Source organism: Pipistrellus hanaki (assembly GCF_964339955.1).
Source record: "Pipistrellus hanaki genome assembly, chromosome: 14".
In the NCBI taxonomy this organism is placed as follows: domain Eukaryota; kingdom Metazoa; phylum Chordata; class Mammalia; order Chiroptera; family Vespertilionidae; genus Pipistrellus; species Pipistrellus hanaki.
Genome location: NC_140516.1, coordinates 36,880,331 through 36,900,921, shown reverse-complemented (window position 1 = coordinate 36,900,921; position 20,591 = coordinate 36,880,331). Strand labels below are relative to the sequence as shown.

Here is a 20,591-nt window from a genome sequence, read left to right as displayed (position 1 = left end):
AAGAGCATGTACATTGGTTGCGGGCACATCCCCGGTGGTGGGGGTGTGGGAGGCAGCTGGTTGATGTTTCTCTCTCATGCGACGTTTCTAGCTCTCTCTCTCTCTCCCTTCCTCTCTGTAAAAATTCAATAAAAATATATATTAAAAAATATTACAGATATAGAGGATTAATTCAGGACACCCAACAGCTGGCTCATAGAAGATCCAGACCCAGAAACAAGGAAAAAAATATGGTTACAGAAAAGAATAAAAACTTTATCGCCCTTTATAATGTAACTATAAGGGACAGTTGACAGAAAATAGATGGTAGAAATGAAGAGAAGGAAGACATATAAAACTGATGTCCTCATGTAATATATGGGGAGTCAGAAAATACTGTCTAAAATCATTGAAATAATAGAGAAATGAAGAAGAGGCCCAGGAAACCGGCACATGGAGTTAACTCTTGGTTAGAATGACTTATGGTAGCATTCCCTTAAATGTGCTCTGGAGAACATCAGTTCTGCAGGTTTTAATATTATGTGGAGGTGGGGAAAATAAAAGGTTCCATGGTCAAGTAAGTTTGAGAAATACTGGGATATACAAACTTACCAAAACACTTTTCAGAACCTTTAATACTATAGTTTACATTATGAATTTCCAAGACGGGGATGTAGCATGCAGAATTTCTTAAGTTTATTGGACCATAGTCTTATTTTCAGAGACCATCTTGAAGAACTGGTGTTTCACTAACATGTTTGGACCACATTGAGTTGGAATGTGCACCCTGCTTTAAGTGAGGGATTGCAGTAGAGCAGATAACAACAAAAGAATTACAGTTTGGGGAACTCAGACCTGGGCCGTGTCAATAGCCTAGTTACTGTTTTGTTTTTTCCTTCCACTCTTGTCCACTCCAATCTATTCGCCACTCAGTTGTCAGAAAATCTTTTATAAACATAATTCACATGATGTTAGTCACTGCTAAAGACTCTAATGACTTTTTATTGCTCTTATAACAAAATTAAATCTCCTTACCATGTCTGACAAGGCTCTACAACGAATGCTTTGCTGCTGCTCAGTTCTTTACTCTTATCTTCTCCAGCTTTCCTTTTCCTTCATTCAGGCCTCACTGGCTCTGTTTATGCTAAGCTTTTCTTTAGTTGGCGGGCCTTCAAATATGCTCTCTTGGGAAATATTCTTCCTCACTTTCTCCCATTTTTCCCTCTTTTCTTTTCTAATATTCTTCAAAACCCTATTTTCTCCTCTAAGAATGGCCTATTCTAACAGATGCTGCTAATATCAGATTCTGTCAAAGGTTTGGTCATGAGCCCCCTGCGTTAAAAGCACCTAGAGAGCTTCTGAAAAATACAGCATGATTCTTAGACTTCAGCCCAGACTGTATGGACATAGGGCATAGATATTGATATTTTGAACAGGGGCCCCAAGAGATTCTTTGTACATCAAAGTTTGAGAACCACTGTCCTCTAATAGAGGCATATCAGGTTTTATTATCTTTATTTTACAGATCAAAGAATGGAAGTGCTCGCATTTATTGAGTGCCAACAGTATACTAGGCATTACCCCTGTTCCTTCATGTTTGTTATCTTGTTAATCTTCACAAAATCTTTGGGAAGTAGCTGTTGTTCTCTCTGAAATGGTTCAGGGAGGTTAAACAACATACCCAAGGTCACATGGCAAATAAGCTGTGGAGCCAGGTCTTAAATTAGGTATCTGTTTGACTCCTGGGCCCATGTGGTGCTATTTTCCTGAATGAAGAGCCTTGAACAAAGTCACACAGCATACTAGAGAAATAAAATCCTCCTTTACCTTAGTTACACAGTGTCCACTCTCTTAAATGCAGCTTTATTCCAGGACTTGAGCTTTTGGAAAGTTTGCTCTTTGGTGTGAAATTCATCATAACATCTTGATGCATTTTTCCTCTTCCTATCAGTCTCCACTGCCAGGGCAAATCATATCAGGTAAGTTATCCTTCTTTGCTTGCATCCAAGTCTTTGAGATTTCCTCAGCAGTATTTTAGACTGTCAAGACATGTCTGTCAAAATATTCCCCTAACCAACACCTTCCAGTTCCAGCTATAGCCTTCCAGTTCTATTTCGGCATCTTCTCTCATTATCCCCCACATCCCTGCCATTTGTCTTCCTCCTAATCAAACCTATTTTGTCCTTTATGCATTATTGTCTCACATCTGCCTCCATTTAATTCTCGACACTGTCCTATGTAGCCTTTCTCCCAAACTCCACCACCATTAGCAGCAAATAGATTTCATGTTGGGGGCCAGTTCCAGGTAAAAGTGGGGGCCAGTTCCAGGTAAAAAGCCCTGACTTGAGAAGGATTCTTAGGTCAATTCTAAGATTAACGAGAGGGTATTGAAATCTATTATTAATATCTACCGTGGGCTTAGGAAAAGGGAGCAGCACCACACATACCACACATTTGCCATCTCTGTCTGATTTAAACAAGTGCTTTAGAATCAGAACTGCATTTGAAATATGGCTTTGCAACTTATTATCTGGGTGATCTTGAACAGTTTTTTCATCTATGAAAAAAAAAAAGATATTATCAGTCTTCTAGGGTTTTACATTACATAAACTACTTACCAAATGTTTGTCAATCAGTAATTTTAGCTAACTTATTTTTTCCTTTCTTCATTCAGGAGCCTCCTTAAATTAAACCTGATGGGTATAACTTATTGGCAAGAGAGACTGATGAAAGAGTTTCAACTCATCTCTAGTCTTTACAGCTCTATAAATCTATACATTTAATGGAATTCTTAGCTAGAAGGGAGGTCTGTCAGTCTACTGTCAGTATACAACCTATAATAATAAAAGCATAATATGGTAATTAGACCAGATGTCCTTCTGGACAACCTTCTGGATGAAGTCAGGGCTGTGGGGGCTGAGGCAGAGGAGGCGGCCGCTATGGCAGCAGGTGCCAAGGCAGAAGCCCCTTACACGAATTTCATGCATTGGGCCTCTAGTTATATATAAATAGAGGTAGAGAGAAAAAAGGTAGGGGGGGCAGGGAAAATGAAGGGAGGCTTGAAAGGAGGGAAAGAGAAAAAGAGAAAGTTGTCAATATTTTATTTGTTCATTGAAGTACCTGATATTGCTCAGTATATACAATAATTAGCCATGGAAAAGTAACTGGCTTTGGACCAAATGGAAGATGCCTGATTTGCTGTAACTCAAAATGAATAATTTTCTCACATGTTTTTCCTAGTTGTATGTATGAAATGGCTGTTACATCTTATTCATGGTAGGTATATAACCAAAGATTTTCTTTTTAGACAAGGGAAGAAAGATCAGGCTGCCCAGTCTCACTGAAGTTTGTACTCAGTTAGACATTCAGTTTTCTAGGAAGGATTTATCCTCCTTCCTGGGAGAAAATTTAGAATCCAGTTTTTAGGGTTGCACTTGTGGTCCAGAAGTAGAAATCAAAACCCCAAAGACCGTGAATAAAGATGTGCCTTATTATAAGTGAGAGCTGTGATATGCCCTGGGAGAGAAGGCTCAATAATATTTCAGATACGTCATATGTGCAGGTGGATAACAAAGGAAAGAAATTCTCCCAGATTTGAGGTCTCTTGGGAGAGGAAAGGAACTCTCACAATGAAAGGGGATATATATATATATATATATATATAAAATTTCTCTCTCTCTCTCTCTCTCTCTCTCTCTCTCTCTCTCTCTCTCTCTCTCTCTCTCTCTCTCAGCACATTGGTTCCAATGGCAAAGACTCCCCAATACTAAAAGGTCTACCTGGCACTGACCAATTTCCTTTGATACAGGTTCCTGCCCCTTCTGTCTGTTATCCTTTTTTTGCACAATTTGATGTCAGCATGAGCATAGACAGCTTCTGTTCCCTGAATTAATCATCCAGAATTTCTGTCTTCATAATTCAGGTATGGAGACATCCAACCTTGGAAAACCAAGATCTTTCTCTCTTGTCATTATTCAAATCCTGTGTCATCTTTTACTTGTACATTCATAGACCTAAACCTAGGGATTAGAACGGAAGTAGATGGTGGAAAATCCTTGGATAATACTGGCCCTAAATGGAATTTCACTTTCCCAGTGGTATTTTACTTCTGACAGCACTAGTCTGTGTGCATGTTATTCCACCTCTAATATTACTGTTGCTAAACATTCTGCAGCTGTGTTGAAGTTATTCATTTATGTGGTTTGGGCCAGTTTCTGAGAAACAGGCAGAACTAGAGAGCAGAAGAATCCATCGATGCTAGATTTGAACAAAGAAAATTATCTTTTTGGACTTGTCATCTACATTGCCAGCATAGATCTAAAAACAGCCGAAACTGATATAATATTGTATACCAACCATACTTTAGCAAAATGGTCCAGAGACATGGAAGTATGAGACAGACTGACAAATCTTAGAGGGAAAGAGGGCAGGAAGAGACTAACCAAAGAACTTATATATCAATACATAGCCCATGGACACAAACAATAGTGTCCTGAAGGCCTGGGGTGGGTGGGAACAGGTGGAGAGGGGCAAAGGAGGGAAAATGGGGGACATCTCTAATATCCTCAACAATGAAAAAAAATATATATATACACACACACACACACACACACACACACACACACATATATTTAAAAGCAGAGAATATAATTGCAGGGTAGATAGAGAGCCATAACTCTAAGAGAAGGAGAATGGGGATGGGGAGAATTCTTCAAAACCCTTTGACTATAATATTCATTCCTTGAAGTTTTATCTAATCAGTTATCTTTATGTGTTATTTCTGTGGTTGATTTTTGTATTTCTATAGTTTTTAAAATAACCTTTGAGGATGTCTGAAAACAAAACATTTGCTCCATTTGAGATGAGTTTTTTTTACAAACATTTTAAAAAACAAGGGTATGTTTGGTAGTATTTGGAAGTGCATATTTTGCTTGACATTATTTGAAAATTAGATTTTTTTTCTCCTTGAAATAAGTGCAGAAATGCTTCCATATGTTTGAAGTTGGTCTATTATTTTGCTATGAGGGAAAAAAAGAAAAGATATAGTTTATAGCAATTTTCATGTGAACACATATCATAATGATGTTTTCTCAAAGTTAGCAAAACAGCTTTTCTATTACTTCAGTATACTACTATAGTGAAGAAGATAATATTTGTTTTAAAATCTTAAGCTGTGATTGAAGTATTTAAAAATATAATGAAACTAAACTCCATTTTTACTATTTTGATTTCTTATACAAAATAAGATATTAAATGAGTATCTGACTTTAATTTTTTTAAAATAGCCACAAGTCCCTATTAAAAATGCTTTGGCGTTTTCAAATACTGATTTTTTCTTGTAATAAATTCTTATATGCAAATTAAAAATGTTCTTTTTCTGGTCCATAGATCTACTTACTAATTTCTGAGCTAGGAATGTTTTAATCATTCCAGCTTTTATGGTGTATTTTAATAAATGGTACATCAAATAAATGTCCATTCCAATTTTTTAGGGTTTTCTTGGCTTCTTCAGATGAATGTTAGAATGATTTTTATAAAGTTTCAAAAATATCTGCTGGCATTTTTTATTAGAATTTTATTAAACCTATAAATTAGTTTAAGAATAATAATTGATTTTCCTGTCTAGGATCATGGTAGGTCTTTTTTCTATATTCAATTTTAAAATATTGCTCCGTAAACTATATAATATTGTATATATGGGTCCATTAATTTATAATTTTTGATCTTATAGATTTTCTTTGGCCAGTGTGGGGAAAAAAACATTACCATCACTTTAAATGTTCCTAACTCTAGTTTACTTATTCTTTTTATAATTCTGAATTTGGAAGGGTATTTAAGGACTTAATTATCAAACGATAGTAGAACAAATTATCTAATGCATACGAGTATCTTCATATTATAGTACCATGAAGAACCATTTTCTAACTTCCAAAATGCCAAATTAGATGTATTCTTTTTTTTTTTTTAACATGTTTTATTTATTTTTTACACAGAGGAAGGGAGAGGGATAGAGAGTTAGAAGCATCAATTGGAGAGAAACATGGATCAGCTGCCTCCTGCACACCTCCTACTGGGGATGTGCCTGCAAACAAGGTACATGCCTTTGATGAGAATCAAACCTGGGACCCTTCATCCTCAGGCCGATGCTCTATCCACTGAGCCAAACCAATCAGGGCTAGATGTATTCTTTATTTATTGTCTAAAGCCTTTTAGCCAAATAAGGCATTGATAATTAAATTTTTCCTCCTAATTTTCTGTGAATGCATAACTTACCATCTATAACTATTTACTTCAAGTTCTCTGAGACAGAGTCAGAAGGATTGTAATGCTTTCACCAATATCAGCCTCAAAAGTCTGTTCCTTGGTTACCCATATGAGCAAAAACATTACTGTGATTAAAAGTTCAGGGTCTAACCCTAGCTGGTTTGGCTCAGTGTTAGAGCATCAGCCTAGAGACTGAAGGATACCGGGTTCAATTTCAGTCAAGGGCACATGCCCAGGTTGCGGGCTCAGCCCCCTGGTGTGCAAGAGGCAGCCAACCAATGATTCTCTCTTATCATTGATGTTTTTATCTCCCTTCCTCTTTGAAATCAATAAAAATATGTTTTTTAAAAAATGTTCAAGGTCCAGTTACCAGAGAGGAGAGTGGTTGGAGTGCTGGCTGAAAAAGGTGAAGGATTAAGAAGTACAAATTAATAGTTACAAAATAGTCAAGAGGATGTGCAGTACAGCATAGGGACTATAGTCAATAATATAATAACTATGTATGGTACCAGATGGGTACTAGAAATGTCAGAGGAACATTTTATAAAGTGTATTATTATATGACTACTATGCTGTACATCTGAAACTAATATAAAATCATATTGAGGCCCTGACCGGAAGCTCAGTTGATTAGAGAGTAATGCCATACACCAACATCTCAGATTTGGTCCCGGTCAAGGTATATATAAGAATCAACCAATGCATGCATAAATAAGTGGAACAACAAGTGTTCGTGTGTGTGTGTGTGTGTGTGTGTGTGTGTGTGTGTGTGTGTTTTGTCTGTGCCTCTCTCCCCCTCAAATCTGTTTTAAAAAATCACACTGAATGTTATTGAAAAATAAAAATAAAATTTTAAACTTTGAGATACTCTCCCCCAGTTAAACACACCTGTCAGGTCCTCTTAGATGCTCTACCAGTGTTTCTCAATTGTGTCTTTTCTTCATTCTCATCTTTCAAAGTCTCCCAACTTCTACATTCATCTCCTGTCAATTAGTCCACACCTATACCTACCTATAACCTTTACCATAAGCAAAGTGAGCTTCCAAAAACTTGTATCTGATCCTGACACTCCCTCTCTTGTTTAAACACAAGGTAAATCCAACAAATATATATGAAAATTGAGCTAGCTATATTTTATGATTAATATGTTGAGTGGTAGTGATACAAAGATGAATAGGACATAGAAGTGTACCTAGTTGTTACATGATAAAGGCCAGACACACTAGCATCACAGGCTCGTCTGACCTCCTGCTACTCCGTTACCTTTTCCCTGACATCCAGCCACACTGGACTCCTGAGAACGCATTCACATTGACTCTTTCTTGCTTTGCTCAAGCTGTTCTATGCCTTCCTCTTCATGGCAAAATCCTACCCATTTTTCAATGCCAGATGCTATGTCATGTGTGATGTGAAGCTTTTCTCAATGTTTATCCCTCTTCTAACAACATAGGAGGTAGAGCTAACTGCTCCATTGACTGCTGTCTCATAACAGTTAGTTTGTACCACTAGTGCACACACACAGATTCTGATAGCTAATTGTCTCAGTGTCTGTCTTCTTGACTTTACTGTGGTTGTCTTATAGCAGAGGCCGTGAGTCAGTCACCTTTTGATACCTGCCTTAGCGCCTTGTCTTACAAACAGGCAAGGAAATGCTAAAGTCTGTGAGAGGAAGCCAGCAGGCAATGAAGATGCGCAGGCCTTTTTGCCTTTTCTGATAAATTGGTAGTATTTTCTCAAGGCAAAATTTAACTTATCTTTTTGCATCTAAAAGTTATATTGCACTTCTTGGCCTCAGTGAAAACAGCTTGGAGACAGCATAGGATCCTAGAAAGAAGGTAGGATTTGAAATCAGAGAACCTGGGTTTAGTAATGAGCTCTATGAATTTGAGCAAGTACATAACCTCTATGAGACTCAGCCTCCTCCACTATAAATTAGAAATATCTGCCTACACATGTTGTTTTCAGGGTTATGAGAAGTTATGCACATACAAAGCTTAAAAAAATTTTACAGTGAGAAAGCACTATAAATGTCAGTATTATTTTCATTATGGTTATTTTTAAATGTAAATGGAGACAGCTTTATATAAAATAGTATTTCTATTTCAGAGATTTTAGAAATTATTTTGGAGCCTAAAGCTCATGTAAATATATTTTATTTATTTTTTAAAAATGATACTTAGCCCTAGCCAGTTTGGTTCTCTGGATAGAGCATCTCTGCCTGTGGATCGAAGGATCCTGGATTCAGTTCTGGTCAAGGGCATAGTCCCTGGGTTGTAGACTCCTCCCTGGCCCAGGGCCCTGGAAGGGGTTCATGCAGAAGGCAACCAATTGATGTATTTCTCTCAGATTGATATTTCTCTCTGTCTTTCCCTCTCTCTCTAAAAACCAAAGGAAGAATATCCTTGGGTGAGGATTTTTTTTTTTTTTTAAAGATACTGTATATCTAAGTTTGTCTAGGTTTTCTAATTTTTAAAATATCCTTGGGAGGGGTGTAAAATTTTATCTCCCCCTCTTTATTTTTGGATGATCCTACTTGTAAGATTATTATCAGGTCCCCACTGCTTAGAATTTATATGTGGCAGGGATAGTATTTGAGATGCTAATCTGTTTTGATTCTCCCTGTATTTTTTCTAGTTTCCCCCCGCTCTATTCAAGCAGATAGCTGATTCTATGCACATTGATTTAAAAAGAGTACTTGGCTTCTCTCCTCCCCTCTCCTCTCCCTATCCCAGTCCCTATTTCCCTCCTCTCATTCCTCTTCATCTTCTTTTATAAACTTCACTCTAATGCTAAGTAATAGTCCTGGTATCCTCTCTCTACCTCTCTTCTAGACCTATAGAAACTCAATCCTCTTCTACCATCATGGCAAAGCAGAAGTTCTATTTGGACAAAACACAACCCCTTTGCTTATGTGTATACCTGGCAAGGTTATGCTGGGGTAGAGCAGGAATAGGGCCTTCCTGAAAAACACCATCTCCCTTCCTAATAGAAGAGTTCTTTAGTTATGAAGTCCTGATTGAAAATAGTTTCTGTCTGAAGAAAAGTTCTTCAGGGTCTCAGGATTGAATGGCATATCTCCCAGGCCATCACGGGAGTATATTAGATAGTGCTTTATACTTGTACTAGAGGCCCAATGCATAAAATTCGTGCACAGTGGGGGGGGGGGAGGGTCCCCTCAGCCCAGCCTGCACCTTCTCCAATCTGGGACCCCTTGGGGAGGTCCGACTGTGGCAGTTGGACATCCTTCTCAAAATCCGGGACAGCTGGCTCCTAACTGCTTATCTGCCTGCCTGCCTGCCTGCCTGATCACCCCTAACCACTCTGCCTGCTGGCCTGCTCATCCCCAACTGCCCTCCCCTGCTGGCCTCATTGCCCACAACTATCCTTCCCTGCCAGGATCTGATTGCCCCAAACTGCCCTCCCCTGCCAGCCTGATGGCCCCCACCTGCCCTTTCCTGCTGGCCTGGGGACCCCAACTGCCCTCCCCTACTGGCCTGCTCGCCCACAACTGCCCTCCCCTGACAGGGCTTGATCCCTCACAGCTGCCTCCCTTGCCAGCCTGATCACCCCCAACTGCCCTCCCCTGCTGCGACCCACCTCCTCTTCGTGAGGCAGCGGAGACACTGGGATCAGCCTCCACTGCGCCATGCACAGCCACGGGATCCTCAGGCCTTATTGTGTGCAAAGCGCTGCCAGGGCTAAGTATCATTTTTTAAAAATAAATAAAATATATTTACATGAGCTGTATCCTCCGCTATGAGTGTGGCCATATTATGATGGCCATCTTGTGACGATGTGAGGGCGTGACACCATGTAGGCTATTATTAGCATAGGTAAGTAAATTGGGTTTCCCTATGCTCCCTTCAAAAGGAGAGGTCTGAGGTTTTTCAGAGGCATGGATTGTGTTCTGATTCTTGGGAAATGTTATCCTTTATTTGTTTTCTAGCAAATCTCAGAGTCTTTAGAGTAGGGGTGTCGAACTCAATCAGAGAAGGGGCCAAAATCTAAAATCCAGCCTAAATCGCGGGCCGAATGGTTTACTGAACAGTCATAAACTGACAATGTCATAAACTGACAGCGGAGTGCAGTGATGACAGCGCGGTGCAGGCCACATTGCAAGGCCTGGCGGGCTGGATTTGGCCTGTGGGCCTTGTGTTTGACACATGTGCTTTAGAGAATACAAAATGGGGCAAATAAATTGTGATCATCGTGAGAGTGATGTGGGAGCTGTCAGGCATGGGCTTGGGAAGACAGAAATAGGCATAATGTCCTATTGGGTCTTGAGTTCCAGATGGTAAGGATGTGTGGAAAGCTGGAAGTAGAGTTACCTTTACCTTCTGTGCAGTTTAACTTCAATAGCTGTTGGGTAGGCCGTGTTTATAAAAGGTCTGTGGACATTCTCAGAAAGCATAGCTACCCAGGCATTGGCCTAATTCATGTATGTCGCAGCCTATTTCATTTTAACTCTGTAGATATGGTTTGCTTCAAGTTGAAATATCTTTGTTATTTTTGTTCCTTACAGATTCATGAAGGTGGCAGGAAGCACAGTGGATGCAGTTACCTGGCAACAGTAGGTATTCACCATTTTTGCTCTTATTATCAGCTGCTGTGAAATGAAAGATATTAGTTGTCATGAAGTTTATATCTGACATTTAATAAACTATTCTTCATCCTCCAAGGAAAAAAGTTAAAACTAACCCCAAAGCTATTCTTATGACACATACTATCTCATAATAATACAATTTTACAAAAAACAGCAACACTGACACATTTGGGAAAGCTCGGCTGTTATGTACACCTTTAAATCAATCTGTCATCAGTGAGCAGGTGATGGAAATTTGAACATGCCAGCATTTCCCCATAAGCTTTTCCTTAAAAATGAATTTCCTTAACAGAGGAAATATTGTTAATTACTCAATATATCATATGAAAATAGAAATGCTTCATTACATTAATGGCAGTGGTCTTAATTAGTGCCAAGAGAGTCACTAATATGAAGCAAATAAAAAAAAAAAAGAATATGAAGGGAATGAAGCAGCTTCAAGAGAAAATAACCCCCCCAACATTCCAGAAAGAAGCTTACAATGGCAAAACTATGTTACCCTTAGGGGAGATTGACTTGTAACAATAATTATATGATATGTAAATTTATATTTTCTATAAGTCTCCTTATACCATTTATTCCAGAATGTCCAACATCTTACAATGTCTCACAGTTTTATAATGGAATCCTGCCCTTTATTTTTGTAAGAAATCTATCCAATAGCATCCTCCAAATCATCTCTCATCTAATGTAGTCTTCATAGCTCAGCTACATGCCCCCATTCTGTGCCCTCAGACCTATCTATCAATTGTGGCCATTTTTCTCAGTTACTCTAACCATTGCTCCCTAGCTCATTAACTCTTATCTTCCTCTGTTTTAAGTAGGCCACAGTAGTCCTTGCATATTCATAACAGATGTGAAAGAAAGTGGATGAAATCTTGATTAAGTATCCCAAAAGGATTTTTGATTTGTTGGCAAGCAATCACTTCAATTATAATGGAAAATATTGTATTCTACCTATATGCTCTAAGTTTCTCTAAACAACAAGTTTCAAACATTTTCAGAAGTTCTTATCCTCCTTCAAATTGTTTTTGTGAGTCATGGATAAGAATGATGATCTTGTCATTGTTTTGCTTAAAACCCTTCAGTGTCTTCCCTTTGCACTTAGACCAAAAGCCAAACTTTCTACTCTTTGTGATTGCATCTGGTGCCACTCTGCCCTTACTCACTCTGTGCCAACACACTCGTGGTCTTCTGGTTCATAGAAAGTTCACAGGCATGTCTGCCTCAGGACCTTTGTACATGTTATGCTTCTGCCTGGAGTACTGTTCTCCCCATTTTTTTTGTGTGTGACTTGCTACTTCTCATCTCTTTTTAAAATATATATATATATTTTATTGATTTTTACAGAGAGGAAGGAAGAGGGAGAGAAAACTAGAAACATCGATGAGAGAGAAACATGGATCAGCTGCCTACAGCACCCCCCCCACTAGGAATGTGCCTGCAGCCAAGGCACATGCCCCTGACCAGAATCAAACCTGGGATCCCTGAGTCCTCAGCCAGAAGCTCTATCCATTGAGCCAAACTGGTTAGGGCTACTTCTCATCTCTTAAGACACAACTTACATGTTATCTCCTTCAAGTAGGCCTTCCCTATAAAATAGGATTCTCACTGATTCTCATTCTTAACTCTTCCCCCCCCCCCATAGAATATATTTTAACTTACAATTATTATTTTTATAACTTGTTTTTGTAATTTGTGAGTTTTTCTCTTCCACCAAAATAGCATTAATTTATTCATCAAGTACTGATTTAGGCAATTGTTTTTCCTTTAAGCAATACTTTCATTTTATTAATTGCTTAAGTTAAAAGTGGAATATTCAAACTATAACAAAGAAAGAATAATAGAACCAGACACCTATATGGGTGAGTGGTTGAGCACATTGGCATTGATATTAGAAGATTTGTGTTTGAACTACAGTTTTTAATTATTATCTCTGTTACTTTTGCAAATCTTTATGAGACTCATTTTTATTTTTTCCCCCAATTAAGTTAACATTCAATATTATTTTGTATTAGTTTCTGGTGTACAGCATGGTAGTTAGACAACCATGTAATTTATAAAGTAATCCCAAATATTTCAAGTACCCACCTGGCACCATACTTAATTATTACATTATCATTTATTATATTCCCTATCCTGTATTTTACATCCTCATGACTATTTTGTAACTGCCAACTTGTAATTTTTAATCTCTTCACCTTTTTCACCCAGCCCTCCCAATTAGGCAAGTGTTTATTGGGCATTTACTGTGGAGGGAAATAACAACAATGATAATAACAATAGGGCAGGAATTGTCGCAAACTTTTATGTGCCTTACCATATCTCCTCAGGACAAACAAATGAGGTAGGGACTCTTTTTATCTCTATTTATGTACAACTTAGAGAAAGTTGTAGAAAATCCAAGAATTGCATAGAAAGTGACAGTGTTTGGGCTTGAAGTCTGGATCTTATTTTAAGGAATAATCTATTAACTATTACTGCTTTGATAGCAATAAATGATTCTTTACTGAAAGTATTACATTCCAGTGTGGGAATTTAAATCCTCTTCAGTGTCCCCACAGAAAGCTATCTGGATAATATAGGATAAAGATTGAACATGAAGAATTTATAGTGTTTGTAGGGAGAACTAATGAACTAAGTATACAAATATAAATGGGTAAGGTTTGATCAATTATCATAGCTGACTGGTAGGGATCAGAGAAAGCTCTTCTTCCCTAGTGAAGCACACTTTGCCATGCAAATGGAATGAAATGAATACAATGTTTTTATATTGGAAAAATAGATTGTTTTATAAATACATTTTGTTTATTGTTACTTTAAAAATACTGGCCATCTTTTAACATATAGATCATATGTTTGCAACTACTCTAAAAATACCCCCAAAGTTTTTATCTCACTTGAGGACAACAAGTAGCACCTGAAATCTGCCATTTATTCCTTCCAGCTATACTGTTCAGTCAGGATTTGGAATAATTCCAGAAAATCCTGGCCAGGAGTACTCAGTAAAAATTAAAACCAAATGCCATGTTTCTCTAACCCTGAGAAATGCTGAGGTGAAAATTTCTTAATAATGTAAAGGAAATCAAGAATGTGTGGTAGAGGATGTATATAGTAAAGCATTAACTGTAGAACCATTTCATTGCTATTTACCCAAAAGAAATGAAAACATATACCTATGCAAAACAAAAACTTTTTATCTTGCGGGGAGATGAGGGCATGCAACAGGGGGTATGGGAGGCTGGGGGAAGATCAATGGGGAAAAATACATATATGTACTACTATATGTAATACTTTAAATAATAAAAAAGAAAAGAAATGTTCGTAACAGTTTTATTAAAATTAGGCAAAAACTAGAAACAGACCAAGTGCCATTAACAAGAAAATAGATTAAATAAACTGTTGCATATTTGTATAAAGGAATGCTACTCAGAAAGATAAAAGAACAAGCTAATGATACACTCCACAAATGAATGAATCTCAACATTATGCTAAGTACAAAAACTCATATAAAAATACATTTGTATCATTCCAATTACATGAAATTTTGGAATAGATTTTAAAAATGGGACATTGACTGCCTCTGTTGATGTAGGGGGTAGGGATATGGATTGAGAGGGAAAGGTATAAGAGGGAATTGTCTGGGGTGAGTATAATGTAATCTACATCTTGATAGCAATTTAGTTTTCATAGGATTATGCATTTGTTGAAATTTATAAAATTATATACTTAATATTTATGCATATCATTTTATGTAAAACTTAAGGAAAATAACCGTGAGCAGATACTGAACTCCAACCAATGGTATGCCTGATGAAGTGTTTAGGATGAAGTTTACCAAAGCCTGCAATTTACTTTGAAATGCCTCACCACATAAAATAGATCAATGAATTGGTAGAGAGGTAGATTGATAAATGTGTGGAAGAGGATGTATAGAGCAAAGCATTACTTGTAATACCATGGTGATGGATATATATGGTTTTCACTAAATAATTCTTTCACCTGTCTCTGAAATTTTTCAAAATAAAATATTAGGAAAATAGGCCTACATTGTTACACCTAAGTAAATAATATTATTTATTACAAAATAATATATTGCTGTGAAAATATGTATGAGAACATAATAAATGGGAAAATGTTTTTGTCAAGTGAATAAAGTAAAATATAAAATATACAAGTCATACCCCAATAATATAAAATACACATAAACTCAAAGAAAATACACTAGTAGATTTATAGTGTTAATCTTTAGGTAGATGGCATATAGGGACTTTTTTATTCTCATATTTACTTTTCTGTAGTTTCCAATCTTTCTGTAATCAGCATGTAGTGCATTTTTCTTTATAATAGAAACCAGCAGTACCCAGCTCCATTATTTCCACCTCTAATTGCCCTCTCTAGAAGCATCATCATAATTTTAGCCACTTCTGATTCTTGTTTCTATATTTCTAAGTGACAGTCTGATCCTGGTGTTTCTTGATTTTTCCCCCCAATTCAAACATTGTCTATTAATGTCCTACTATGGAAAATGAGAATTTAGCTCTCTTACCTCCCTAACTCCTTGCACACTGAAACATACTTACCTTTGTCCCCTCCAACATTTTATTTCTTAAGTATTGGTGAGATCAGAATTCAGTGCTCACATTTTTATTACTAATAAATATGATTCACAGCAGAGAATGTGGTGTGCCATGGTTACATTTTCTTTCCTTCACAACTTTTTGCTTTCCCTGGAATTAATAACTGTCTTTTTCATTTGCCTAGTTTCCTATTAATCTATCCCTAACTCTGTATCAGAGGGTCACTCTCTCTCTGTGCTAACACCCCAGGTAGCCATCAGTTCTGTCTTGTCCTTGGAGATGTTTTCCTGGAGCAGGCCCTCCTCTGGTCCCATCTGGACTGGTTGATCCCTGTGCTTCCTACACAGCTGTTGTACTGGGATCTTCCTTCACCATCATCCTGGGGATTCCTTTGACTCTCTTATTTGTTGGATCCCATGCCTTTTTTTTTTTTTTTTTTTTTTTTTTTAGGTTTACTCCCTATTTTGGGGGAACATTTTTCCCCCAGGAAATTCCTGAGAAAAGATAAATGAGAAATAAACATGTTGAGACCTTGTGTTAGAATTTGATTTATATTTTGGATGCATAAAGATTTCCCTAAGATTTGATGCTTTGGCTCCATTTTGTTCTAGCTTTCCTTATAAACTATTGAGAAATTCAATATCCAATGCCTTTTTAACTTCCAATCCTTTTATTTGCCCTTTTTTTTTCTATCTTGATACTTTTAAGATCTTTTTGTCCCAAGTGATCCTTTACATAGCTCTCTTTATATTATTATATGTTCAGTAAGTATGTGGCGGACCATGTCAATCTGAAATTCTTACCCTTCAGTTTAGAAATATCTTTATGATTTTTTTTTCTTGGATAATTTTTCTATGTTCTCTCTTTCTGGAAATTCCACTAGTTAAATGTTAGAAGTCCTCAAACAGTACACTAATTTTTATATATTTTTCTCTTCCTTGTTTTTTTCTTTCATTTTCTGATAAATCTCCTTAATCATCTAAATCTTTTACTTAGACATTTTCATTTATTATATTTCTAATTTCCAAAATCTCTTTTTAGTCCTCAAAATTTTCTTTTTCTTTTTTTATGGCTTCATTAGCTTATTTCCTTGTTTCTCTGAGGATATTAATTTTAGTTGTTCTTTTCTCTCCCCTCCCCTTCCCCCTCCCTCTCCCTTTTCCTCTTCCTCTCCCTCTCCCTCTCCCTCTCCCTCTCCCTCTCCCTCTCCCTCTCCCTCTCCTTCTCCCTTTCCTTCTCCCTCTCCCTCTCCCTCTCTCTCTCCCTCTCTTTCTCCCCCTCCCTCCCTGTCCTTCCTTTCTTCCTTCCCCGTTTCTTTATTTTGGTTTTCATCTCTCACATGAATTTTCCTAAATGTCAAATGATCCTTGGATCTCCACTAATATTTTAAAAAGAAGCATGAAAGCTGGTTGGACTTTTTTTTGTTGTTGTTCATCGACATTTCTTCTCAACTAGTGAAGGTTTATATAGGGTGATCTGGCTGGGATGTTACATTATGGAAATTCGAATTGTCCATAGCTGTTTCTCAACTGAAGATATGTGGATTCTCACATCATTTGCTGTATTGTGTGGCAATATGTTATTTTGGTTTAAGAATATAAAGAAAAGCCAAAACCGGTTTGGCTCAGTGGTAGAGCGTCAGTCTGCTGACTAAAAGGTCCCAGGTTCAATTTCGGTCAGGGGCATGTACGTTGGTTGCGGGCACATCCCTAGTAGGGGGTGTGCAAGAGGCAGCTGGTCGATGTTTCTCTCTTAGACGTTTCTGGCTCTCTGTCTCTCTCCCTTCCTCTCTGTAAAAAATCAATAAAATTAAAAAAATAATATAAAGAAAATTTGCTCTCACAAAGATATACAGCTAGAAAACAGAGGAATATTTGAATAGCCTTTTTCAGGTTTTTGTGGCTATTCTTTTCAGATACTACATTGAAATTCTACAAATGATAGTTTCCTAAAGCTTTGTCGCAATGTGAAATATGAAGCCATATCAATAGACTTTTCATACTCTGATGCATTAATATCTATTGATTTTGTATTTTGAATGTATCTTTTACCCATGTATGATATTTAGCACCATGCATTGATCATTTGGAAAATATTGTTTTGCAGAGTTGTGAATTGTTATGCAGGTATTCCAAATGTTGGCACATTTCATTATAATGAATCAAGCACATTCATTATCACTGCTGACCTAATAAAAAAAAAAAGTCTTTACATTTTGGGAAGCAGAAAAGCTCATGGTACAGATACAAATGTCTTAAAATCCTAACTGTTATTCAACAGTTCAAAATTTTTGATCAGCAGTAGGTTTTGTCAATTGTTTTCCTTGAAGTAACATGCTTACTTTGTTTATTTTTGTGAAAAAACTATCTTTAAAATACCCAAGTCTGAATAATCACAATTTGCCTGTCAGTCATAGTTTCAAGTAAAAATGTTCCATGAAAAAATTACCAATTCATTTTACAACTCCAACAATCATGCAAGTGTTTGTCCTTGAGACAGACATCATACTTTGCTGTGGAGATGAAGTATTTTATGTATATTTTTCATTTAATCATATAGATTTTTTTAAATATGTACTTAGGGGTTAAAATTTAATAAAATTAATAACTTTTATTACTTTATCAGGGGAAGTATTTTTGTTTTATTGTAAGTATGTGACAATGATCACTAGGACAGTTTGATGCTATTGACTTGACTTATGCTAAACTGCCAGAAGTTTTACACCCTGTTGCTTTTGTACCATCAGTCCAACTGTTGTTCCATGAAAAAAATTACCAATTCAATTTACAGCATAGTTTTCCAGTACGAACTTGAGAGTCAAATTGGTTATTTCACACTTTATATATTGTATCACCATTTGTATTTAGTGACAATAAACCAAGGTATTTTAGTGCCATTCACATAAAAGATTTTTATTACTGCTTAATTGGGTGTATACAAGAGAAACAGCTGTCTGGTGATTTATCCAAATATTAATATCCTGAAATATTGACTATGTTTCATGCTTGTAACTAAATCTTTAATTCAACAAGTTACTGTATTATTGGGAAGTGACACTAGGGTGATTCCTTTTCCTAACTTTACTGATTTTTCACCCAGTAGTTATTCAACACTGTCAATTGCAGAGGCTCTATCAGTCGTTTAGCTACCTCATGCACCTTTCTAGCCAATGTAATAAAATAACCTACTCTTTTAACTACAATGAACTTCAAAATAATTTTTAAATGTTATTGCAAAATAAGACAACAATTTTTTTTAAATTTTCATATAGGCATAAGAAAAACATTAGAATTTCAAAAGAACTTATTGGATGGTTATGTAGTTATACAGATTATAGCAGGTATAATAGAAAAAAGCTTATTGAGAACAGTAGATGTACTGAGGAAAAACTGAGTTAACCATTGAAAACATACACACTTAAACTCCAAAACCATACTTTAGAAGTCTAGAAAACAAGAATATACAAGCATATATTCCATTAATTGTCTGAGCAATGACATTATCACGTCATATAGACTCTGGAAAACCAGTGTACACTTGTGAGAGAATGAGAGTGAAATGGCAAGTAAATGTCTTAGTGTAATAATGAAAAGTTTTTATCTCATGAATCCCTGAAAGGATCTTGGGGACCCTTTCAACAATCAGTGTGCTAATCTCCCTCCAGTTGATTCTAGTTTACTCCATAGCTTGAGAACCACAGCCATAGATGATGACTGCCTGGATTTAATTATAAGAATACATTCATCACTGTATTTTCCAGTATAAAGCTTTGTTCAGTAGCTTCTTTATTGACATATGGATAGGAGAAAAAATTTAAGAAAAACTGTCCTTGGAATTGGCCTTTAGAAAATTCTTGCCCCTTGTAATTAGAGTCAAAGCTTCAAGTCATTAATTTTTAATAAATTTTTCCTCAGATGAAAATCAGAACTTTTCTCTATTTGGTCTTAGTCTGTACTTATACTAGTATACACCATTCCTCACTTCCATTGTTGCAGAAAATGAAATATGGTGATATACTATAGCTGCAGTCTTAAAGAGATAAATTTTACAATTTAAAATTCTAGCTACATTTAAAATATAAAATGAACACTTTAAAATATTTTTTATTGATTTTAGAAAGAGGAAGGAGAGGGAGAGAGAAAAAAAATTAGTGAGAGAGAGAAAAACATTGATGAGAGATATAAACATCAATTGGCTGCCTCCTGCATGCCCTCCTACTAGAGATTAAGCCCTATATCTGGGCATGTTCCCTAACTGGGAATAGAACCAGTGACCTCTCAGTGCTTAGGATGATGCTCAACCAAGGCAAAAATGAACATTTTAAAAAAGTCCTTGCAAGAGCAACCATAGATTTGCCTGGAATATAAGTAAATGTGAGAAAATGACTCAGAAGAGAATCTATTGGAAATTCATGAACATTGCCAGGGCCAATGGGACAGTAGAGTGACTTGTTAGGCAGAAATTCTGCTTAAAAGGAAAAACTGAAGGAATCCATCACAAAAATATTAAATTTTAGAGAAAAGAGTTCAAGCAAAATGTGGACCCTATTTATAAAAAATTGGAAACATAATTCAACAATGTAAGTAATTCACAAGAGTACTTAAACATATTAAAAACACTGTTTGGAAGCAAAGAATCTATAGAGCACTGTATTATGGTTTGGTAGAAAGAAAACAGGCTTTGAAGTCAAGCAAGCCTAGACAGATCCCTCTGATCCTTAGTAGATTTGGGGCCTTAGGGTAGGGGTGTCGAACTCAATCAGAGAAGGGGCCAAAATCTAAAATCCAGCCTAAATCGCGGGCCGAATGGTTTACTGAACAGTCATATACTGACAATGTCATAAACTGACAGTGGAGTGCAGTGATGACATCGCGGTGCGGGTCACATTGGAAGGCCTGGCGTGCTGGATTTGGCCCGTGGGCCTTGTGTTTGACACATGTGCCTTAGGGAGAAAGTAAATCCTTCAGAGCTCAGTTTTGCCACCTATTAAGTAGAGTTAATGCCCAAAACTGTTGTGAAGACTAAATGAGGTAATGCACGAAAAGCACTTTGCACAGTACATATATACAATACTAGAGGCACAGTGCACAGATTTGTGCATTGTGGTGTACCTCGGCCTGTTCTGTGGGGATCAGGCCTGAAAATGGCAGTCCAACATCCCTCAA

At 36.8% G+C, this 20,591-nt stretch overlaps 1 protein-coding gene across 4 annotated transcripts in view; it reads left to right on the top strand.

The window, feature by feature from the left end:
* HPSE2 (heparanase 2 (inactive)) overlaps positions 1-20,591 on the top strand; it is a 438,368-nt gene that overhangs the window by 250,135 nt on the left and 167,642 nt on the right. For all 4 annotated transcript variants that reach the window (XR_014796800.1, XM_084904090.1, XM_084904089.1 and 1 more), the window contains exon 6: positions 10,766-10,813. Coding sequence is in view for 3 of the 4 variants with exons in the window: in XM_084904090.1 (XP_084760216.1) it covers positions 10,766-10,813 (48 nt within the window). In the remaining variant the exon portion in view is untranslated. The remainder of the gene's footprint in view (positions 1-10,765; positions 10,814-20,591) is intronic.